This window comes from Notolabrus celidotus, chromosome 1, assembly GCF_009762535.1.
Source record: "Notolabrus celidotus isolate fNotCel1 chromosome 1, fNotCel1.pri, whole genome shotgun sequence".
Classification (NCBI taxonomy): Eukaryota; Metazoa; Chordata; class Actinopteri; order Labriformes; family Labridae; genus Notolabrus; species Notolabrus celidotus.
The window spans coordinates 18733072-18757907 of NC_048272.1; the positions used below are offsets into that span (position 1 = coordinate 18733072).

A 24836-nucleotide genomic window follows, 5' to 3' on the forward strand; every position below is an offset into this window, starting at 1 on the left:
TTGACGATACAATTAAAGGACAATATTGGTTCATTTAGAACAATACGATCCGAAACAATTCAGTGACTTGAAATCGATTCAATAACTTTTTAGCCAAAATTTCCACCAGTGTGACTTTGAAATAAATACCTTGATACTGGACGGTCCTAGATTCCTGTTGTTTCTTGTAAGGGATGGCGCCTTAGTAGGTAGTTGGATAAATTTTGTATTGCCGTGGTACTTTACCATTTAAATCTTTATCATTAAAAGTGCAAAAAAAACCACATCCATATAATGTCTCCCATGCTTAAATCCAATGTGTTATTTCCTAGTATCGATACATTCAATTTATTACCTTTTAAAACGATGTTAGATCAATATATGTCGTCCGGAAGGCTATCTTGCCAAGCACAGATCGATGTAGTCAGATCATAGGAATATAAATCGATACATCGATGTAGTAGATGAATTGTTACACCCCTAGATTTTATGATTAAATATAAAGAGTGAAATAAAAGTTTTCAAAAAAGAAGAACTGAATAAAAGATAAGGGAGAAAAACAGCTCAAGTACGGATGTGCCTGAGATACAATGGAGTGTACATTGTTACGTCCCTCCTCTGCTGCCTACATAACTCTTATTTTCCATACTCTAAAGTAGCTCTGAGCACATGGCAAACCAGGAATGCACATGTACATTCTTAGTGCATGTATGCTTTTATCTTAAGCACCATATGGGAACAATGAGGATGTTGCCTTTGCGTCACACAGCTGGAAATCAAATCCACCAGCAGTGATAATGTGTTCCCTTTTTTTTTTGTACACAGCTACACAAGGCTGTGTACGTGCAAACACACATACTTCCTGCACGAGCACATTGTCATCCTTTCAAAGCTCTCTGTTACACACTTTACAAAACTCACACACACTCCAATGTCACCATGGCAACCCAGGCCAAGGACATCTCTGTAACCCCCGTGAAACTTATTTACTGCTGTAGCTTATCATCACAGTGATCAAAGTCATACTCTTTCCATAAATAACGCTGCGTTTTCCCTGGCTGACATTCTGCTCAGCGGGGCCGTCACCAACTATTATTCTTTGCTGAAATCAGTAATGGAGTGGTAAATAAAGAGGCTGGTACTGCGCTGACTGCCTAGAACCTCTGCACAGGACTGAAGCAGGATACACTCTCAGAGTAGCAGTCATTCATACCTAATGGTAGTGTCTATTGATTGCAATATTCCTTTTAATCGAAATGAATATCACAAAACAGCTGATGACTCCAGAGTCTGCGTTCAATTCTTCTCTTTATCATTGCAAGGTGGGGAAATATTTCCAGATGCCACGAGTGTTTGGAGAGGATTAGTGCGACCACTTTGCTTTAGAGTGCAGACAAAAATGTCCTCAGAAAAATGTAAAATAGGAGGAGCCTCTACCCCAATGGCTCTGCTAATTCCTTCATTATTCCATTATCTTATGAGGTTATTCAAAAGGTGTTAGAGGCTGTATGTTTCAGTTTTGTAAGAAGAAGCGTGAAAATCTCCAAAATTAGCGTGACAGTGGTGTTAGTACTGTAAAGGTGCAAACTAATATCATGATAAAGGTTTCTGTGTGTTGCAGGAATGTAGGTTATGTGCTGTAAAAGTGAAAATGGCTCCAGATTAAGACATACAGATGTTTTTTATTAATTTCTGTTATAGTTGTTGGAACTCTGAATTTACATTTAAGCACATTTTGTGACTGTTAGGCGTTTTGTTTCATAATCAATCAATCAATCTTTCAAAATAGCATTCCCATGACGCTTTACAAACAGAGCAGGTCTAGATCGTACTCTGTTATATTATTAACAAAGACCCAACATCAAGACAGGACAAGATCCAGTCCCATCTTACAGACAGGACTTAAGATTTCATCTTAATCCACCATGAGCAGAGCACTTTGCAGCATTTAGCAAGTTACAGCGGCAAGGACAAACTTCCTTTAACAGGCAGAAACCTCCAGCAGGACCAGACTCGTGTTAGACACACATCTGCTGAGACCAAGATGGGATTTGGAGAGAGGGATATAGGAGATGAAGAGAGAGAGAGATGATAGTGTTCAGATGGATAGAGGACAGAGGAGAGAGATAGGATCCCAGTGTGTCAGTTCCCGGGATGTCTAAGCCAATAGCAGCATAACTAAGAGCTGGTCCAAGCCTGAGCCAGCTCTAACTATAATCTTTGGGAAAAGCACTTTGCAGCATTTACCAAGTTGGAGTGGTAAGGACAAACTTCCTTGAACATGCAGAAGCCTTGAGGAAAACCAGACTCATGTTAGACACACATCTGCTGAGACCGAGTTAGGGTTGGAAAAGAGGGATAGAGGAGATGAAGAGAGAGAGAGAGATGATGGTGGTGAGATGGATAGTAGTAGTTGTAGCAGCTGGAGTCTGGTACAAAACTAGGGAGCTCAGGGACTCCAGGAAGGTCTTTGGTTGGTAACTTTAATGGGACAGGGAGAGTTAAAGTAAGTGACAGGCAGACAGAGGAGAGAGATAGGATCCCAGTGTGTCAGTTCTCCGTGTAGTCTAAGCCTTAGCCTATAGCAACATAAGAGCTGGTCCAAGCCTGAGCAAGCTTTAACTACGTATATGATTCAGGAATAGCACTTTGCAACATTTAGCAAGTTACAGTGGAAAGGACAAACTTCCTTTATCAGGCAGAAACCTCCAGCAGAACCAGACTCATGTTAGACACATATCTACTGAGACTGAGACTGAGCTGGAAAGAGGGATAGAGGAGATGAAGAGAGAGAGATGATAGTGGTGAGACAGATAATAGTAATTGGTGCAGCTGGAGTCTGGAAAGTCCACATCAGAAGGCCATCTACAGAGATCCAGAGGAACCTACAAGACAAGGGAGCTCCAGGGACTCCAGAAAGGTCTATGGTTAGTAACTTTAATGGGACAGGAAGAGTTAAAGTAAGTGACGGGCAGACAGAGGAGAAAGATAGGATCACAGTGTGCCAGTTCCTTGGGAAGTCTAAGCCTATAACAAGCATAACGAAGAGCTATTCCAAGACTTCCTTTAACAGGCAGAAACCTCCAGCAGGACCAGACTCATGTTAGACAGACATCTACTGAGACCGAGTTAGGATTTGAAAGAGGGATAGAGGGAGATGAAGAGAGAGAGATGATAGTGGTGAGATGGATTTTAGGAGCTGTAGCAAGTTTAGAAATCCTTACAGGCATCAAAACAACAAAGTATTTTAGCAACCTCCTCCCTGAGATGTCACCTCAAAAGTTGTTCAAAGATTATTGCACCATATCTGTAAAGCACCAGATGACTGACCCTGCTCCACCAGTGTCAATCATGGTGTTATTATCTTTTATAGCATCAAATAACTAATTAAAACTAAATGTCCTTGAATAAATGAGCACTTGTAAATCAGCATGATAAGAACAAGCTTTAATAACAAATACTATGTGTAAGGAAAATGTACTTGATGTGTATTTTGATGTTATATTTTGACCCATGTCCCATCTGTAAACATGGAGGAGGCAGGCTTCATGAACTGTATACTGCTACATGTTAAAATGTTTTGATACAGTCAATGCACCAGGCCGTGTTTAAGTATCAAGCGAAGACACAGCCATGAAGCAGTATCTGTATTTACAAATCTGCAATGATGTTTTGAGCTAAATATTTCCCACGTCCTGTTGTTGAAGCCTGACTCTGCTCAGAGGAGCGCTATAATTGAGTGTAGTGAAGGTTTCAGTCACATGCACAGTGACTTCTCCTGAGGCGATGACAGACTCTTAGGCACCGCACTGTCACAAACAAGCAGCATCTCAGTTCTCCGATTCCCCCACGGGCCTGGAAGTTGCTCCCTCTCATTCAGAGGTGACTTGCATACACAAGTGTGACATATTGTCAGGAAGTAAGCTTCTTACCTTTCATGTATGTTTAATTTTGTTGTAGGTTTTTTGTTGTTTTTGGTGTCATCTTGAAGAGAGGAGTATCTCTCTTGCAGCCCTTGCAACACTCCTTTACTTTCTTTGTCTGTTTTGCTGTGCCTGTCTATCATCTCTTCATTCGTTCCCTTATTCTTTCAAGTACCTGTCAGTCATTTCTGAGCCTCTCTGTTTCCTGGGCAGTTGAGGTCCGTTTGAATTCTTATTGATTTTTCCTTTTCAAACCTCAGTTGCAGAGGGAGTCTCTCACGCTACTTGAAGTGGACCAACAGAGAATGATCATAGAGTTTCAAAAATCTAACACTTTCACTGATTTCTCTCACAAGGACACCAGAACCTGTCATTCATCCCTGTTTTTCACTCCAAATTCTCATACCACACATTGCTATCCCCCACCTGTACGCCCACCTCACAGCACAAACACAGCCCTCCATTTTTTACATGTACAGTAGTGGTGGCTGTTTAGGTTTTACGACCCGTGACCGACATTCATCATCAGAAGCCAGTGGGCTCTCTCCTGGCCACCCGAGCCTGACTCTCTAATCCCCAGCTTGAATTACTGTCCTAATGAGCAAGGGACCGGGACTCGCATGCTGACGGCACCTCCATCATTCACTTGCTCACTCTCAGCCCCCCATCCTTCACCCTCTCCGTTACACTTTCCCTATTTCTCTCTTTCAATTACCACTACCAGCCTGCTTGTATTTACTTGGTTTACTTTGTTTCCCTTTGTTTCGAAGCTCTCTTCATATTTATATGTTTTCTTTATTACATACTGTATACAGTACAAGGATACAAAAAAACCCTCCCAAAATTCAAAAAGAAAATTCAAAACATTTTTCATTTGATGAACTCAAAACAGATCAAATAATATGTTTGAGTTTAGTAGACGGAAATGTTGAGCAGAAAAATCTAGGCATTTTAGCAAATACTAACCATGAAGTGTCAGGTGCACTGATGATACTATGTCACCTTATATGGGAAACTGTTATTAGTGACAGCATTAGTCATCAATTGAGCTGCATTAAGCACCCTGTTGATCACACTGGCACTCAGAAAGGTGTCATAAGAAACGGCCAAAACAGTCACAGTTACATGCACTAAACTGATTTATCTGCATCATATTAGATAAACACATAATAATATATATGATTGACAGCCCAACAGCTCCCCAAAGGTGAAGCCAAAACAGCACCATCACACATAATCCGTCCCACCACTATCATCTCTCTCGCGTCATCTCCTCTGTCCCTCTTTCCAACCCCAACAAGGTCTCAGCAGATGCCAGTCTAACATGAGTCTGGTCCTGCTCGAGGTTTCTGCCTGTTAAAGGAAGTTCGTCCTTGCCGCTGTAACTTGTTAAACAAAGTGCTCTGCTCATGGTGGATTAAGTTGAGATCAGACTGTGTCTTGTCTGTAAGATGGGACTGGATCTTATCCTGTCTTGATGTTGGGTCTTTGTTAATAATATAACATAGAGTACGATCTAGACCTGCTCTGTTTGAGATAAAATTTGTTGTCAATGTGCTAGACAAATAAAGATTGATTGAAAACATTTTGCGCTCACCCAACTGAGTGGCTGCAGTATTGGTCAAAAAGCCTGCCTTCTCCATTAGAACAGATGAAACATGGGTCAATATATGAAATAATATTACACGTCAAAAAAATGTCTCTGTTTTAACATTTAGTTGTAATCATACTGATTTATATGCAAATGTTTATTTTGAGGATCAGTTAACTTTTAAATAATAATAATTTGCTATTTTTTGATAGAATGGAAACGTGGTGAGTAGAGGGTGGGGGAAGACATGTCGCAAATGGGCGGGGCCGGGAGTTGAACCAATGACTGTAGACTCTGTATATAGGGTGCGCGCTTCAACCACTAGGTTGACGTCGCCCCTATTTGTTTCTTAAAAGAGTAGAGGAGATGTCATTGAACTTTACATAACTGAGTGTCTGCTTCAAATCGATACAAGAACCTGTTCTGCTGTGGACTTTAATTAAATGTGTGTTTTTGTGAAGGGAGTTAGATCGCTTCTGTGCATGCCTCGGCTCCACTAGCCCGATATGTCACTGCCTGTAGAGGCGGCCTTTTGCCTTAATTTTCTTACAATGGATGGAGATGGAGTTGCATTGTCCATCTTCATATCCAGACAATATATACGCAGTGTTAGCATGCAAAACCAAGCACATGTCTCTCTGTGGATCAAATGCCCTTCTCGAACATCTGTCACATTGCATTTCAGCCAGACTTTTCTTGAAGAAGCCTTTGTGTGTTCGCGTGTGTGTTTGTGTGTGTTTGGAGGGTGCCCCTGATTTTTAGATGTTAGTTACACCATTTCTGAGCTATTACTGACTTGTGTTGGACTGTAAACACTACAGGGGAGCTTGCGCTGAGGGGAGTGCTTAAATGTCACATCCCTTGTCACCCCCCTCACACACAAACACCAACCAACAGTCACACACACCACCACCACCAGCACCAGCACATCCACTACCCCCCCAAAAAACCTTCTTTAAATAGAAGTCTGAACACAGGGTGTAAGAGGCAAATTCAAAGTGTGATCAGCTGGACTTTGGTGAAAGTTTCCTCTCTCCTCTAAAAGGCTTCTAAACTTCAGGAGGAGTACACATGTTCTTATTTAAACCTGGCTTAAAATCTCTTCACACATAAGCGGTACAAAGTGATTGATAATATATGTAAATTGCTTCATATTGTACCTTTTTAAAAAGCTGCCGGCCTCAGATTCAGGCCCCGCTGTAATGACATTACCATAGAGTTTGTTTTTTAAGTCTTCCAAAGTAAATAGAACAATTATGACATGCAAATATGAAATTCAAACTCCAGCTTTCATTTAATTTCATGATTTTAGAATTGATTCACATCTTTCTGGTCTTACATTACACTATCAAATGTTGATGTGTGCTGGAAAGCAGTTGAATCTTAACATTGGCTGTTTTCCTATGTTAGCGTATAAGCTATCAGACAGGCCCCAGAATATGTCCTAATCTCTCTATGATGTATTGGACTACTGTGGCTTTTGTGGCTGATAAATCAGGAGGTGAGGAAATGATAATGTTTGGTGAGATTTCCATCTATATCTTGTACTCTGGAACAAAGCAGTGTGACGTTGTCCATTTGATAACAGCAATTGAGCCTTCCACTGAAAATGGCTGAGTTGTGAATTTGGTACAAGTCAGTCTGTGGTTGCCTTTCTGAATCACTGTGTAGAATAAAATATGTACATAAGATCTACATAAATTTCCACACACATTCTGTATCAAACATGTTTCTGCAGACATCAGACTGGGCGCTGTTGGAGAAATGAGTTTGCTTGTTGTCCTTTTTCAACTCTGAAAACTCACTCAGTCTCCGGCTGTAGTTTCTTCACTCCAGTTGCCTCACCCTCCAAACATGCTGTACATGACTGACCCTTCGTCTTTCTGGCACTGAGAAGTTATTTTCTCATTGCAGTAAATCAATACTGCTGGGTGGGAGTAAACAAGGCGTTTTGAGTGGAGAGTGGTACGCCACAAAACTGCAGATTACTACAATAAATGTTTTCCTGAATCACTCGTGTTACCAGAGAAGAGAGTCTGTGCTCTAGAAAAACTGGCTGTATCACATTTGTTTTCTTTACAACAACAGAGCAGATCAGATTAACATACACCTCTACAAATATTTAACAATATGCACAAATCTCCACTCTGCTTCAATAAAGTCATAACACAGTATAACAATAACCAGATAACATAAATTTGCTCTCCAGCAGAGTGGTGGTAAGCATGGGTTGAACCTCATACTGTGACTTAATTGAGAATACTAACTGGGTCAATTGACTAAACAGCGATCCAACTAAGTTAATAAGTCTGTTAATTTAATCACAGATCTTCCCACTGCTGTGCACGGGGGGGAAAGAGACACGCTGATGGCTGCTCTGCTCCACCTGCAGGATCAGCACCTTGGACAGCACCATAGTGTAAAATCTGTGATTTGCAGGATTACTTCAGTGCAGGAGGGAAAGCATGCAGTTTAAGCTTGTCCAAAGGGCTGTAACCTCTGAGGAGGCCATTTCAGTGTACTCTCATTCAGTCTTTGAGGCATGCTCTGCAGCCAGCTGTGCCTGAGGAGTTGCACCTGTTCAAGAGAAGGGAGAAGCATCCTCCTCAGGTGCAGGCTTTGTGTCCTGTTGGCCATCATGCTGAGGTTTCTTCAAGAATTAAACAGGGCGCTCTGTTTAATCTTTACAAACTAGCAAGCCTGCATGTTTAGAGTGCCACTCTCCTAAGGTGTTGTGGTCACAGTCAAGTCAGCGGCTATTTGCAGATGTGTTGGCAGCCCTTGCATGCCTGGAATATGTTTATTTATGCATGAAAATAATTTAAATTACACTTAGAATTAAAAAATATTGTAAAAAGACAACAATATCCTAAGTTTACAGCAAGGTTTTTTTTTAAGGCTGTAAAAAATATTTCCGCATTTGATTTTTAGGTGCCAGCTGCCACTGTGGGGGGCTCAGGCACGCTCTGGCACACTCATGTCTACACCATTATCGTCTAAAGGTGCTAATACACAAAATTTGTGCATACAAACACGCAGGCCGCAAAGGGATTAATAAGGTTGGCTTGTGTCACTGCGCCAAAGGTCCACTTCACTCGACTATGAGCCACATTGCTCTACTGTTTGTGTCTCCTGCCAACACTACACCACTAAGTCACAAGAGCTACAGAATTAAGAGGCCATTATGAAAGTATTGATTTAAACTTGTTTGCTATTTTCAAACGTAAAAAGGAGTAAAATGAAAGGAATGGTAAAGAAAAAGAAGAAAAACCCAGTGAGTGGATCTGAAGTGGAGAGAAGAAGAGGAAGTGAAGCACAGAGAGACAAAGAGAGCAAGTATTTTCTGTCTGTGTGGTAAATCCTCTGGTCTTTTTCCCTGGGTCTTGGGACGGCTCCATCACATTTGGACTCTTAAGAAAACGCTGGAGGAGGCTCTCAAGAGCTCTGGAGAGGACAAAGAGTGGGAGGATTTTTCCAAGAGGACAGAGAGCTCAGGGACACACGCAGTCCTTTGACTCCCTGTGGAGATCAGAGATGGCCAGAAAGAATTTGATCCCTCGCAGACTCACATTTTTATTCCTGTGCACACAAACACACACGGCTGGAGTGGTGTGTAGACTCACATGCACAGAAATGCATGTAGAAATGGGTACATGTTATGGTCACATGCAGCTGTACTCTGTGACCTTTCTGCCTGCTTAGTTTTGCAACCATTTCAAGAGCAGCTTCCCTCCTCCTCCTCTGCCTCTCCTCCTCCCTCTCTTCCTAAATAAGATGTATTTCATTTCAGAACCAGAAAACCAAAAAATGATCTTTTTAATCATACTTTTGTATTTCTAAATTAATAAATGTTATTTGCCATCAATGCACTGATCTAATGATGTCGTAACCCTTAAAATATCAACTATATACTGTATGTCTACTCATGAACAGAAGACTTTACTACAATCACGTTTATCACAGCTGCCAATTCAAGGTGCAGTTTTGAGATGATGAACAGTGAGTGGCTAGCTTAAATCATAACATAAGTGGAAGCTAGCAAAGTGTCAGCAATCAGTATTTTCTTAACGACCGTAATCCCTATTGTTTTTCTTAAAGTTGGAGTAGAGGTATCAAACTTGAAAAACAAATATTAAAGCAGGTTTTTCTGTTATTCTTTAGCAACACAAAGTCAAAGTGTGGCTAACGCGAGCTAGGCAAGCGTATGGGTGCTTAGCTTGCTTTGACATTATTAACTGAGCCAGGCCATACAACAATTATAGGATGCACACATCTATTTGAATCTCACAAATTATATATATTTTTGTCATGCACTAGAACGGGGGATGTGCACATTTAGTAAACAAGGCGATTAAACAGTGCCACCCTTGCTTGTCAACACCAGAGTTACTATTCAGTTAATTGTCAGACAGAAACCCGACTCATGTTGTGTCTAAGCTGTGGTGCAGCCACCTGCCCCAAGCTGGGCTCTAAATCCAGTTAGTAGCTACTGTTTAATCCTCTACTACCCCGATGTAAACAAGCACACAGAGGGCGCAGATTTGGCCCAATGTTTAAGTCGCGCACCCATATAGCAGGCGACCAGGGTTTGAATCCGGCCTGTGACCCTTTCACCGCATGTCATTCCCCCACTCTCTCTCCTGGTCTCCTCCTCTATACACTGTCCTCTCCTCTCTAATAAACATGTATATAAAAATATAACCTAAAACAAGCACACGGATGGCAACTAGTAGCATGTTGCAGTTTAGTAGTATTTTCACAGAGATAAGGTTGTTTGTAGGCTGTCTGACGAAACTGGGGTATAACCACTTAATCTGGCTGCTGATAACATTTCTTATGCATATTACATTATATTCTATAATTATTTTTGATGTATTATATTATATCATATTATTACATTATTATTTTTTACTACAACTAACAGTCATATCATACAACCATATTTATGTATTTGTTATATTGCTTAATCTGTCATAACTGAACTATAATCACACAATGTCAACCTGTCACTACTGAAACTTTTTAATACTGCCTGTAATTACCACTATTTAAACCATTTGTAACATTTGTATATATCTTAAATCTGTATTATTTTATTTATCTATTTTTATTTTTACTTATTTTATTTTTACTTATTTAAAAGTGTTCTTGATTGTACTTATGTCTTGGTTGCTGCAACAACCGAATTTCCCCCCGGGGAATCAATAAAGTAATATCTTATCTTAACCTAGCAAAGCATAACCAGCGCTGGCATGTTAATGCTAATCTGTAAAAAAGACTGATGGCTGGAAGTGCTAGCTCTGCTATTGTTAGCCACACTCAACGAACCATTTTGACGCCATTTACCCACAGACTCTTTGAACCTGTGTTTAGCTGTGTTGAATAATTTATACTAAATTTAGACTTTTTGTCTGAGTGTTTTCTTACCTTTAGGCTAGTCAGGAAGTCAGAATTTTAATTTCCATATAAAAGACTTGAAATTGGTCTCTAACTAGAACCAGAGGGGTGCGTTATATCAGCCAAAACTCAAGTCTGGGTATTGTAATTGATTAAAAGAAGAAAGAAAAGGCATTGCAACATCTCGAGCTGCTTTACAACATCACAACAGCACTGTAAACATAAAGACAGAGCCTTCCCTCAGTGCCTCAACACTAACACTCCACAAAGAGAGAGAAAGACATTGGCTTTGTAACGACCCTCTTTTTCTCTTCTCGCTCCCTTTCTCAATCGAGTCATTTCAAAAGCCGAGCCCCGAGCCACCTCTTTTTTTCTCTCTGATGTCCTGACATAACACTATGAACCAAATCAGCATGTAATATTTATGGCCTGCCATTTCTGACTGACTGCCTCTGATGGTCCCATCGTGACATCCTCTCAGTCCAGTCGCTTTGAAAAAAACATGTCTCAGCAGTGCACAGGCCATGCAAGACTAAAGTGACAATTTGTTTCAGTCCAGGCTAGACAGACACACACACTGACACATGTTAGCGTAAGGCTTTACCACATTACCATTTTGAAAAATGTGCATATTTGCTTCCTTGTAATGGGAAAATACCAATCTCATGTTTGCTCCGTAAACACAAAGCTACAGCATGTTAGCTTAGCTCTCTTTAACAGAGACTGGGAACATGGTGGAGCTTTTAGAGCCATTAATTACCATGTGACATTGAATATGTATTTTTCTGTCATTATTGTGTGTCCTAAAACTGATGACAAGTTTGGTTTGATGTGAGCGTTTGAGTGCTCGACCATACTCAGCAGAGCACATGATGCTGTACTGGAGGGAAGCAAAGCCGTTCTCTTTTCTTATTCTTCTGTTTTTGCATTAACTAGACAAATTACTTTCAGTGTGTAGAGCTTTAAGTGTGCTTTAGGCACTGATTTGCTCTTTCTTCTTTACAGTTTTCAGGCTAAGCTAACTGGCTTCTAGTTTTGCTTTGTATTTATTGTTCAGACACGAGTGATATTGATCCCATCCTCAAACTCTCTGCATGAAATCAATTGTGTATTTCCCAAATTGTTGAAATTTTCTCATAATGTACCATGCTCTGCTCTCCAGTATACATCCCCCTGAGTAATAAACCAACACTGTGTGCATAGCTTCTTATTCCAACACAAAATCTTTGTTTGCTTTGATAAGGCTTCTCAACACTCCTCTCTTTGTGTGGTCTAATTATCCGCAGCTTATCGACTGCAACGTTTTCAACATGCACTGACAACACTTTGCACATTTTGTTTGAAAGACCAGCCTCCGATGGCTGCGGCGTTTGAAGCCGCACATCCAAAAGTGTCTGTGCTTGTACTGAAGACGAAAGTAAGACAGGATGTTACAGAGTTCTGCTCTAAAAGGATTGCTGCTTTCCCTCACTTGTACGCTCAAAGCTCGGCAAGCCCTCATTATATTGTCCACAACTGATCCACAATAGGAGGCGCGTGGTATATATCGCTGTGACATCCAGGATGATGGCTCCGGGTGGTACTTGGCAGGTACATAACAGTGGCTCAAATAATTGGGCTTCAGGGGACATTTTAGAGTGACCAAAGCTGGCAAATTCAGGCAGACAAGTTGGTAATGAGAAGCAGCATCGGCTGGCATTTTCACACACAATGGAATGTCAATGCTGTGTGTAACACAAACTATGGTATAAAGGAGGCTGCTCTGATGCTGTTTTCTTTTTCAAACTCTGTTATTTCTTTTCCTGGCACAGAGAAGCTGTCTCAGTCCAATTAAGCGGGGAAATGTAAGAGTGGAAAAACAAAAGGGAATGGCAACATAAAGTTACTTAATAGGCCATTGGGTCACCAGGATCTGCTCCACTGCTCCACTGCTAATTGGTACAGACTCTACAAATGTCAAGAAAGATGCAGCAACATATTTCAGTGAGATTTCTCTCACAGCTGTACAAGAATATCCTATATAAGGTCAATGTAATGCTGCATATGTATACAGCTGTAGGACAAATAAGCAAAGGTGCTTAATGTTTAACTAATTAGACAAGCTGCTGTTTGTTGCTGTCTCTGTGTTCTCGCAGATACACAAAGGATTAAATTGATTTAACATTACAGAGCATACAGTCATTAAAGTCTGATCCCTTTAGATATGCAGAGTTTGCTTTCATGTCATCTCAGAGAGTCTTTCTTTGATGATTTACTTCCATCTCTGTGGTGTGCAGATTTTTCTACCCAGTTTCATCCCCAGTTCTGAGTTTGAGTATCAAGAATACTGAGTGCAATCAGATACCAGATAGATAAAGTAAATCACACCTATTATTATTTTTTAATAACTACACCACCAGTCAAAAGTTTGGACACACCTTCTCATTCAATGGTTTTTATTTATTTTAATCAATTTCGACATTGTAGATTAGTACTGAAGACATCAAAACTATGAAATAATCTGGTTTTGCCATAAACTGGATTATAACAGTAGTCAAATAGGGCTATCCATTGTGTACTAACCCTACCTCTGAACAACACAAACAATGGTCTCAAACACATTAAGAAGGCAAGTCATTCCACAAATGGACTCTTGACAAGGCTCATGTTAATTATAAACCATTCCAGAAGACCACTTCATGAAGCGGACTGAGAGAATACCAAGAGTGTGCAAAACTGTCCTCAATGCAAAAGGGGGCTACTTTACAGAGCCAAAAATATAAAACATATTCTGGTTTGTTTAACACATTTTTGTTAATTAAATAATTCCATATATGTTCTTTCATAGTTTTTATGTCTTCAGTATTAATCTACAGTGTTAAAAATAATTAAAATTAATAAAAAACGTTGAATGAGAAGGTGTTTCTAAACTTTTGACTGGTAGTGTATATTTTTAACCTTGAATATGATGATTGCTAACATTGCTGTACAATCTTACTGGTATCAGAACCACCCTACTTTGCTCGGTATGTTTGCTGCAGTGCTTCTTGTTGTGTTTTGACATTCGATTCATGTTGATTTAAATTCATGAATTACTTTTTTTTGTATATTCTAGCCTGAGTGTTTCCCAGCCCTCCTTGTATGCTTGTCTCACTGTCCTCCTCACAACCCCTGAATAATGACTGTGACGTGAACAATGAATCTGCTCTGTAACCATGAGTGACTCTAAATTTAGGTGACAGAGATTGCAATTGAATGTAGCGCTGATGATTGGTCCGTGCTTTGTTCAGCCGGCCGTGCGATAAATAACTGCTGTCCTGCCTCCCGTTCAGCTGAGGTTATATCTATGGAGTTTACAAGTATAGTGACATGCCACTTAATTAGCCTTGAGTGCAACAGTGGCACAGTCCTATTTATTTATTCATGGAATATGGTTTACATAATCCTCATGCTAATGCAATCATTTGGTGTCCATTTGTGCCTTGTGGACATTCATCCTGGAAGGGAGAAAACATCCCGTCAGTGTTGAAATAGTCTGTGGCTTCTCCACAGAAGCAATCTGCACTCAGAATGGCCTTTGTTTGCATCAACTCTGACCTCCCTGGGACTGAGTGAAACAAAAATCACACCAGGAGGTTACGCAACCCATTGCCTCCTTCATTTTTCACACTGCTGTTTTCTTAATTTCACACAAAAAGCTTGAGAACAAGGAAAAATGTATAAATAATAATGTAATAACAGAGTTAATTGATGACATAACGTCATGTAAATAGGAATGTATTTTGATATTTTCAACCATTCAAAAAAGACGATCTTTGCAGCATTAATAAAGATGTTTACAGCCTGGTTCAAAAAACGGCTTGGATCTACGAAGCTAATTTCGGCAAACACCGTACATGGTGAATTTTTTTCTAACGCGCCAGTTCAGACGATATTAAGATTACGAGTTTTGCCCAAATAAGGACATGACTGACTTGACTGACAGGCAGGAACACATAGCTGTTGGCTAGGAGGCTCAAACCACGCCTCTTTACCTTACACTAAGTTTGGTTGAGTTCAGCATTACCAAAATGGCCCCCGCTGACGATTGGCTTCAAGCGCTAAGGAACAGATGGGTGACGTCACGGATACTTTGCCCATTATTTATACAGTCTATGGTCCCACCCCTTCTCCAATTGTTTCTCTTTACCTTTCTGTATGTGTCTGATCTGTCTACAACCATCAGCAGCAGCACTTTTATAAAGACGCCCAAGTACCACAACTCTCATTTTTGAATATTATTCTTATAATATTGATTTCTCTGACTATTAAAGGTGTGTGTGTGAGGATTTTTTATGACATTGCTTTTTTTTCAAAAACCCAAAACTAAAAGTGCAGTGTCATCAGCAGCAACCAACTCACATAATTAAAGAAGGCTCATTAACACCAGGTGTCACACCTCAATCAATGCATTGGCAGGAGGGACGAACTGATGGACCTGCCTCTCTGAGCTCTGATCTCTGAGTGTGTGTGAGGCACTGCAGGTTATCAGCAAGGGGCAGAGAGGAACAAGAGATCACTGACATCATTGATCCTGGATGGTAGTCTTATCTGGAGAGATGAGAGAAATGTTAAGTTGGAGAATATACTCAGGACTACTTATATATAATATATACTTTATCTACTTAACCTGTCCAGGTATTATTTAAGTCAGGGAAACACTGATTAGTCTCATTGTGTTATGTTCTTGATTTAACTTATTATTTACACACCATATACTGTTTATAAAATGCATGTAGCTAATGTGAAGTTGACAATGGTTTTTGCAGTACTTTGAAAGTCCCATATTCAGCACGGTGGCTGTCACCATCTTGTTTTTTTTGAAGTGATCACATTTGGAAGACAAGGTGGATTTGCATCGCTAGGCAAATATCAATCCTGACTCCTGTACACAGGTTCCTAACACAATAAACCAACACATGATGAGCATTAAGTAATCGAACAAATTAAGTTATGTGAGAGCAGATGGGTTCCTGCTGATACATTTCATAATGAGCTTCACAACTTCATAGCTGAGGTTATATCTGGCAAACAGCTTGTGATGCCAGCCAGTCACTCAAAGTATGCACAATCATAACTTCAAGCCTAATTACAAAAGTTTTTAAGTCACCAGAAGATTTAAGGAAACTGAGAAATTGAGTGTCAGGACCAACATTTGTGTTACAGGCTGTAAATATGTTAAATACTGCTGTCAAGCTGAACATTTTAATGCGGGGCCCATAGACTGTATAAATAATGGATGTAGTATCCGTGATGTCACCCATCTGTGTCTGAAGCGCTGTCGGGGGCAATATTGGAAATGCTGAACTCAACATAACTGCTGTTGAGCTAGTTTCACTTAAAGAGGCGGGCTTTGAGCCTCCTAGCCAACAGCTACAGTGTTCCCACCTGTCAATAAAGTCAGCTGTGCCTCTCATTGGAAGACTCATAATAATAACTCTTAATATCTTTGAAATTGCAGCGTAATAAAAAAAATTCACCCTCCATACAGTGTGTGCCATCGAGAAATGAGCTATCCAGACTACACTTGTTTTTTGTACCAGGCTACAAACATTCTGCTGTAAAGTTCGTCTTTTTTGAATTTGGGTGTATGAGGTTTCCGGAGCCAGCCTCAAGCGGACACTCCATGAACTGCAGTTTTTAACACTTCTGCATTGGCTTCACTTCTCACGGCCGGAGGTTGTCGCTCGGTAGGGCCTCATTGGGAGGGACTCTCTCAAGGAGCCAGCACCAAAAGCTGGTGGCCTGCTGAGGAATTGCAGTATTTGACACTTAGCTTCGTGTTAGCTTCGGTTTTCAGAGAGAAAAAGTTTCTGTTTTGGAGAAAAAGGAGGACACATTTCTCTTAATTTGAACATGTTGTGTAAAAACATTTCTCTTCCCTTTCTGTATTTTTTCAGGTACCACAAGGCTTCCTCGAGACGGGGAGGTGCCAGGAGTGGACTACAACTTTATCAGCGTGGGAGACTTCAGGATCTTGGAGGAGAGCGGACTTCTCCTGGAGAGTGGCACCTATGATGGTAGGCATGACAACAGTGTTAACAGTATGAGAGACCTGCAAAAGTGTGTGTGCATGTAAGTGTGGATTCATGTATTATGCACAAGATTCACCCTGACATCTCTCTATAATGGTGTGAGTGGAGGCTCGATATTCACAGCCAATATGACTTACAGCCGGCCTTAGTGAAATGTGACAAGCGGGACAAAATGTATTGATCACTGAAACATGATTAAAGACTTGTTGGAAGTGACAGTCTGATTAGCAGCGATACTTTCAGCCCTTCAGATGAACTTGGCTATTCTATTCCTCCATTCAGAGAGTAAAATGGGAAATATGAGATAAAGTATTCAGACTTTATATTCAAACAGAAATGGAAATTCAGTGAAAATCAGGACAAGGCTGTACATTATTCTGTCAGCAGGGATTAAAATGAACCGTACGTTTACCAAAAAGCAGAGGTTCTGCTGGCCTGCTTAGTAGAGCCAGAAATAACCAGAGCATGATGACAGATGTCTTACGCAGGTAGGGATTAATAGTATTTTAAAAAACTCGTCCAGAAACGTCTTTGAGTTTTGAATTTGCAGTGAGGAACTTTTGATTTGTGTCAATGCTGGCGCCCCCTGTGGACAAAGAATTGCATCTTATCACTCCTCTGGTCTCATCCTGCACATTCCAAGAAGTAATTACTGACAAATCAATCTCATCCATCTACTTCCGCTTGTCTGGGACAGGAGGCGTCCGGGAGGCATCCTTGTCAAATGCCCAAACCACCTCAGCTGACTCCTTTCAATGCGAAGGAGCAGCGGCTCTACTCTGAGCTACCTCCGGATGTCGAAGTTCCTGACCCTATCTTTAGAGCTGAGCCCAGTCCCCTTCAGGGGAATTTAATTTCAGCAGCTTGTATCTGCGATTTTATTCTTTCATGACCCACAGCTCATGACCATAGGTGAGGGTCGGAACGTAGACCGACTGGTAAATTGAAAGTTTTGCCTTCCGCCTCAGCTCCCTCTTCACCACAACGGTCCGGTACAACGCCTGCATAACCGCTGACGCAGCACCAATCCGCCTATCAATCTCACGCTCCATTTTACCCCCTCTCGCGAACAAGACCTTGAGACACTTAAACTCCCCCGCTTGGGTGAAAGACTCCTGCTTTCATTAAACAGTCAAATGTGTCACTCATTGCGCGTACTTGCTGTGGAAAATGTAAAGAAAGACTGTTTAGCGTTCAGTCAATCGTCTGGTCTGACATCAACGCCTTCACTTCGGCAGTGAAGATTACAATATAGAAATGGTCAGTCTTGTTGCTGATGGTCTGGTTTGCTTTTGTAGGTGAAGTCAGTCTGTTTCACAACCAGTAAAAAACTCCTCTCAGGAGCTTCAACTTGGAAAAAACACTGATTTGCAAAGCTGATAAGAATTTGTGGTGATACATTTAGTCACCACATGCAGACGTGCAACCAACACCATAAGAGCTGAATTGATGAATCAATTATCAAAAGAATACCAGGTCTGATGAAGTATTGAAGAAAAAATATCACATCATTTGAAGAATTTGCAGGTTTCAGCTTCTCAAGTGAGGATTTTTTTTTTAGTATTCTGTCATCTTTTAATGAGAAGTCTTTGACTTTTGAAACGTTCCTTTGATGTAAGAAGCAGTTTTCTACGTAACTGTGGTCTTTGGCTTAATTTTATTGGTATTTTTCAGACCCTATGACATATATTTTTAAACTTAACAATCAATTCATTGTAAAAAATAATAGGTTGATAAAACGGTAACAAAATAATGCTTAGTTGCTGCCTTCAACTTTATACAGATGAGACTACTTATCACCAAAATGTATTTAATTACAGGATACGCAAATCTAAAATTATGTCTGCCTCTTTATTTTGGTTCACTTCATAGTTAGTGTTCAACCACCTGAAGGTTTTAAACTAGGCCTTTTTGAAGAGCTCGCCCTTTATGTCAGTGATGTTTTTCCAGTGTGTGTGTGTTTCTGTGTGTGTGTGAGGCAAACATACTGTGCTTTAAATTTTCAGTGCATATGATGTACCTCCCCTGTGTATTTATGCGTCTGTGCCAGCATGTTCCTGTATACAGTGGATATTCAAACAAGACAGTGTTAGCATGCAGGCAGCTGTAGCACCTGATGGTGACCTTATGTAAACCAGTCAACCTGCTGCTCCCACCGGCTGGCTGCACAGTCACACATCAGGAGGTCCCGCTTGTGTTCTTACTCTCTGGTCATGCTTTATTCATGGGATGAACCAGCCCCGTCCTCTGCCTCCGTCTCTCCTCTCTCAGACTCAGTCAGTAAGCTGCAGCTCATCGCAAAACTTGAACTTGAACTTTTAGATTGATTCAGAGTACCTCCTGTGTTTGTTTGACGACAGGAATCTGAAGTAAACACATCGGAGGGGGCTGATATTTTACAAGTACTCATACAAGGTCACATTCTTTCCAGGAAGAAGTTTACACAAGCAGGGATTATTTTATTACACTGAATGGCTAAGTATTTACCATTTCTAACACCTCTCACTACAATGGAGTATAAGCACTTGGCCCATATTGAGAGGTCTTGAAAAGTCAGCCGGTCGCCGTGTATTTGTGTCATGAGGGGATTTGAGCAGAGGATTTCTCTCACATTGCGCAATGATTATGGCAATAACATGATAATCTTCCCGCTCTCTTTAAGCTCATTCTTTCTCACTGCAAATCCCAGCTGCTGTGAAATGGGAGAGGATTTTTCTAAATGCTTAAGGGACAACCTCTGGTCACGTGAGTGGACCTTCCCAGCGCCACTTTCTCATTCAGCCGCGATGCCGTGCCTCCAGTTTGAGGGAGAATTAAAAGATAAAGTCAAATCCTCCTCCAAAGAGAAAGTGCCTCATGGCTCAGAGTAGCTGTCTGTGGATGCGCATGACTGTATTTGTAGGAGTTTGTGTGTCCATTTATGGATGTTGGAGTGTGAAGTGTAACATGCGGTAGGCCTGCTGGGCCAGGTTTTTCCAGTAGCCTCTGATCCCTGTGATGAGGTTTCATCCTCCTCATTCTTTGAAGCATGCTGTAAGACATGATATTAGGCATGCAGGTACACACACACTGCAGGAGCACACACTTTTATTTCAGCGCACATAAAACGAATCCTCCTCTTGTTGCGCTCGTGGAGCTCATTTAACTGGAAGATCAGCTTTTGGGAGCTGCCAAGTCGCCCACGAGTTGTCCTTCATCTCCGAGCTGAATCCAGGAGGGATTTACACCTGTATAGAGAGGGCGACCATGAGAAGAGAGTGGGAGAGGAGGAGCGTGTAATAGAGAAAGAGAGAATTGATATCGAGGCATGCTGGGCTCTTCAGCTCCCAGTGGAAACACCCTTTGCAGTGAAAAGCATGACTGCATTGGCTGTGCACAGATGTGTGGATTAGCTTCTCAGAAGAAGGAAGTTCCAGTATACGATCCCTGAGAGAGAGCTGAACGCTTGGATAGTGGCTGCCCCCGCTCCCCCCCCCACCCCCCCGCTTCTCTGTTTCTAAAAGCCAGTCAGCACAAGCGCTGCATGACTACTATGACAGAGAGGGCTGATCTCTTAGCAGCACAGTGAACTCAAAGAGGAGCTGCAAGTAACTGGATCGAGAAATAGGATTTACCCCAATTGGTTGTGCTTGAACTGCAAGCACATTTTTGTTCCAATGAGAAAAGTCTAAACAAGGTCAGGGGCCCCACTTTTTACAGGTTGCACTTCCTCTTTGAAGAGCTCATGAATTGCCTTTAGTCTAAAAGGGTAGCCTTAGTGAGTTGTGCTCAAGGTACAGAGCGAATGGGATTCTTGGCTAATCATAATGGTCTCACTAATAGTCCCAAATGACTCGCTGGAATGCTCATTACGTTAATGGTCCATGTATTACAGTTTTTCTCTACCTAGAAAGTATATTATAGGAGTCATTTAATGCATGGTACGCATAATTTCCTCTTAAATACTCTCTTGACGACGCTCTCATCACTCTTCCTGGCGTCCGTTGAAAATATTCAAAAGGCGGCCCTTTTCTCATTAAGTCACACTCAGGGTTGAAAGCTTAAATGCTGATATTTTGTTCTTGATTAATATGGAACGTTAATATCAGGAGACCAACTTTGACACATTATGAGTTAAAACAACAGATATGGTAACCCTTAAACTACCTTATACAGAAGGTAACATTAGAATTTAGCAACTTAGTATGTGATATTACTGTAAACCAGGAAGTAAATCAAAGTTGGTATTTAAAAAACTCTTCATAAAGTCTTATAAAATTCATTTTGTTAGATGAAAAGAGATTCAGTTCAAAGTTCAGTTAGGGAGGTGTAAATTCTTAGCTGACTGTAAGCTACGTGTTTACATCCTAGCAAACATAATGCTAGCTAAGAAGTGTTTAGAAGTTAATGCTGCTGTTTGTTAGTGCTGCAGGAAACAATGAGAAAGGTGTTTGAGTGTTTCCCACAGAGGTGGTTACATGGTGTTTACTGAGAATATTTGTATTCATATATATATATTTACATTATCTCATCCATCTATAAGTCTTATTTTTGGGTTAGTTTATCTATGGATCGTACTTAGTGCTCCAACGTATTTTACTGTGTTCAATAATGACTTCAATTTGGATACTGGTTTTCTTCCAGTCCAAACTCCAAACAGACATGCATACCTAACTTTCCCTTCTTCATACACACAGCAGTGTGTCCTGCTTCGCCCCTCATTGTTTCTCTTTTCTGTATGTGTGTAAACTTTTGACAATGATGAGTGGCATGTTGAATAAAGACTTGATGTTATATTATCACACAAGATGATCTGCGTGTGTATGCAATGTTTCCTTTTTTAGGGTTGTAAAAGTTAACACATTGAAAACGCATTGTTTGGGATTATTGCAATAATAATAATCATACATTTGCAGAATCCTGTCAACCTTTATTTATACTCATGAGATCATTGAGGGGCAACCCTCGTTTACAATGATATGGAGTCAGTTACAGTGACATTTAATAAACAAACAAAAAAACAACAACAAGGCATCAAGAGTATCAAAGTCATCAAATAGGATAATTTGTGATTTGGAGATAAAAACAATTGAAAGATCAAATAAAATGAGGGTATAAGTGTATGGGATTGACTATAAAAGCACTAAAATAGGAAGGGACTATTGGTTAAAATGATACAATAAAGATATACAAGTAAACCTAGATAAAAAAGTTACAAAGTGGGGTTGAAAGGTTGAAAATTAAGTTTCTAAATTGTCCAAAATAATGATTAATGCAAGCATATTTCCACTACCATGCTAAGAGCATTAAAACTTAAAAAATATCCATTTCAATTCATTTGAGATAAATCACGAGTTAACTATGGAAATCCTGCGATTTAAAAAATGAATGGTGAGACAGCAGACAATTTTTGCAATGATCCAAACTTAGAAAAAGCAGAATGACATCAGAACCAACCAGCTGCACATGACTTTTAAATCAGCAGTATAAGAAGGTTCACATTTGATGTGAGTAGTTGCACTTCAATCAATGCATTACAAGAAGGACATACTGAAGGACCTCTCTCTCTATGATGACCTGCAGAGCGTGTGTCAGGCAGAGATATCGTTCCATTTCTCAAGAATAGCGAAAGGGATGAATATAAAAAAAAATGCAAAAATGTTCTTATGCAAATTCTTATTCTTATCTCATGGACTTATGCAGACTTATTTGGGCCCAGGTATAGTGTACATGTGAGAAACACTGCCTAGATTTGTAAATAATTTAATGTTAGCTATGAATACTTTCTAGAAAATTCACTGTTTGCTCCAAAGTGCTTGAATTCTGGATCAAACTGTTGTGGGATGGTAGATAATGGGTTAACAGTCATGTTGGCTTAGATTTAAATATGACTCAAAGTCTCTTAGGATTGTCAGCGTTGCACGTCAGTAGTTAATTCATTTGGAAGCAGCTAAATGGTTCTGATTGTCAGATACCAAACTTTTATATAACCAGGAACACAGCAGTACAACTTCCAAACTTTCTATTTTAGCTTCCCACACTGAACATCACAAAGATGAAAACCTCTTCCAAAGAAAGGCCGATCAGAGGTCAGGACAGAACACGACACGTGCACACTAGCCAGGTTAAAACTGTCTCTGTGGGTCCAGACTGCTCTTTATAGTGTACACGCTGGCTGCTCCATAATGGGTCCGGAGGGTCCCAGGTCGCCTGCCAAGCAGACACATGAGCCATCTGCGCCAGCGCTGCAAGCAAGTCTTCCTGGACTTTTGGTCCCTGTTCAGTCTCGGCGCCTCCGAGGTTCAGGTTGGGTCACTCTTTGAGAGCAGAACAGAGCAGCCGGACAAGAACTAAATGGTCTGGTGCAGTGAAGTGCAAAACTGGAGGGATGGCTGCCAGGAAATAAAACTTAGCACATGGAGAGGGTTGCTTTTTCAGACAAATGACTAATCTGCCACCAAGGAAAGCCAAATACTAGATCCACTTTTAAATCTGTGGTTTTGGGATCCCCATTGTGATAATGAGCCAGATTATAACAAGGAAGAAAAACAGACTGGGAGATTAAATTGGACGTGACCGCAGGATTTATGCATTAGCAGCAGTGTGTGTGGTGTGCAGGTTGGCAGTTCGGCTCGTTGACTGTGCAGCCACGTTCGTGATGTTGCGATGATGAAAGTGTGACCTTGTGTAGCTTATGCACAATGCCCTTGACAACAGGAGTCTTTTCATTACGCCGTCTGATTCCCACCACCATGAAATTGCCTGCATGCACTTTGAAAGAGGAGACTCACTCTTCCTGCCTCATCAACTCTGTGACACGCGGATCACTAGTAACGTCAGACAAGCTCCCCTGCTCATCAGCTTACGAAGGCTTCCCTCCATTTATAAAGGCAAATGGTGCCACAAATCTTCGCTGACACACCGCTTTCACGCACCTCCATATCTGCGATGCACATTTATCAGGGGCCAAGAGACATGTTTGTAAGTAATTAATCACAGAGGTAGCGTCTGGCTGATGAATGTCAGCGTGTGGCAGGAGACAGGCGGGGATTAGCCAGCAGACCCAATCTCTCCTTGCCATCGTGGTGCCACCCCTGTTAATGAAGCCATCTTTGACAAATGCGGATGAGTGTCGCTTAGTAAACACAGAGTGGAGCGACAAGGTGGAGGAGGGGCATGCTTTCATCCAGCCTCCCTCTCCTCCTCATCATCACCCCCGCTGCTTTTAGGAAGACGAACATACTCTGCATTAACCCAGTTTCCTTGCATTGTCGTAACCACGCCTGAGGAGATGAGGCCAGCACTGGAGATGGGCTCATGTTAAAAAGAGAGCTGTAGTGGTGCCACTGTATCGTGCTGTAAAGCTGCTGGAGTGACTGTGATGTGTTCCTCTGAGCCCTCTGTTCTCCCTGGCATGCACGTCGTTGTCAGCTCTCCCCTTGTGTAGCGAGCTATAAAAAGATCTTGCGTTGATAAATGCTGCTCTTACCGAACAGCATTTGTGATGTCTGCATGTACACGCTCAAGTACATCAAAGGTTTATAACACCACGGTCCCATATGCTGCTGGGTCCAAATGAAATAAGATCAAGTTTACGGAGGCTAATTAAATAGCTGAAATCCCCTTTTCCCAGCGGTATCTCTCCCTATCCTTTAATTAATCTAATTATAAATCATGATTTAGCTGAGAAGGCTCAATCTGATAATCGCTTTTCTGTAAGAAGCGAGTAAATATTTGACCTGACAAATGGATTGTCGAAGAAATTGATTCGATATTATTGCATAGAAACATCCGAAGGAGCAGCATTTAGCAAACAAATACCATAATGAACGGTCGGGATGGAAATTAGTATGCACATTATTTATAATCCTAATAGAGTTTGAATAATTGCATTCTTCTATGCCTAAATTGAGT

General features: G+C 40.9%; 1 protein-coding gene across 3 annotated transcripts in view; it reads left to right on the forward strand.

The window, feature by feature from the left end:
* LOC117816302 (membrane-associated guanylate kinase, WW and PDZ domain-containing protein 3) overlaps positions 1–24836 on the forward strand; it is a 247899-nt gene that overhangs the window by 152613 nt on the left and 70450 nt on the right. For all 3 annotated transcript variants that reach the window (XM_034688509.1, XM_034688524.1, XM_034688517.1), the window contains exon 3: positions 16809–16928. In XM_034688509.1, coding sequence (XP_034544400.1) covers positions 16809–16928 — 120 coding nt within the window. The remainder of the gene's footprint in view (positions 1–16808; positions 16929–24836) is intronic.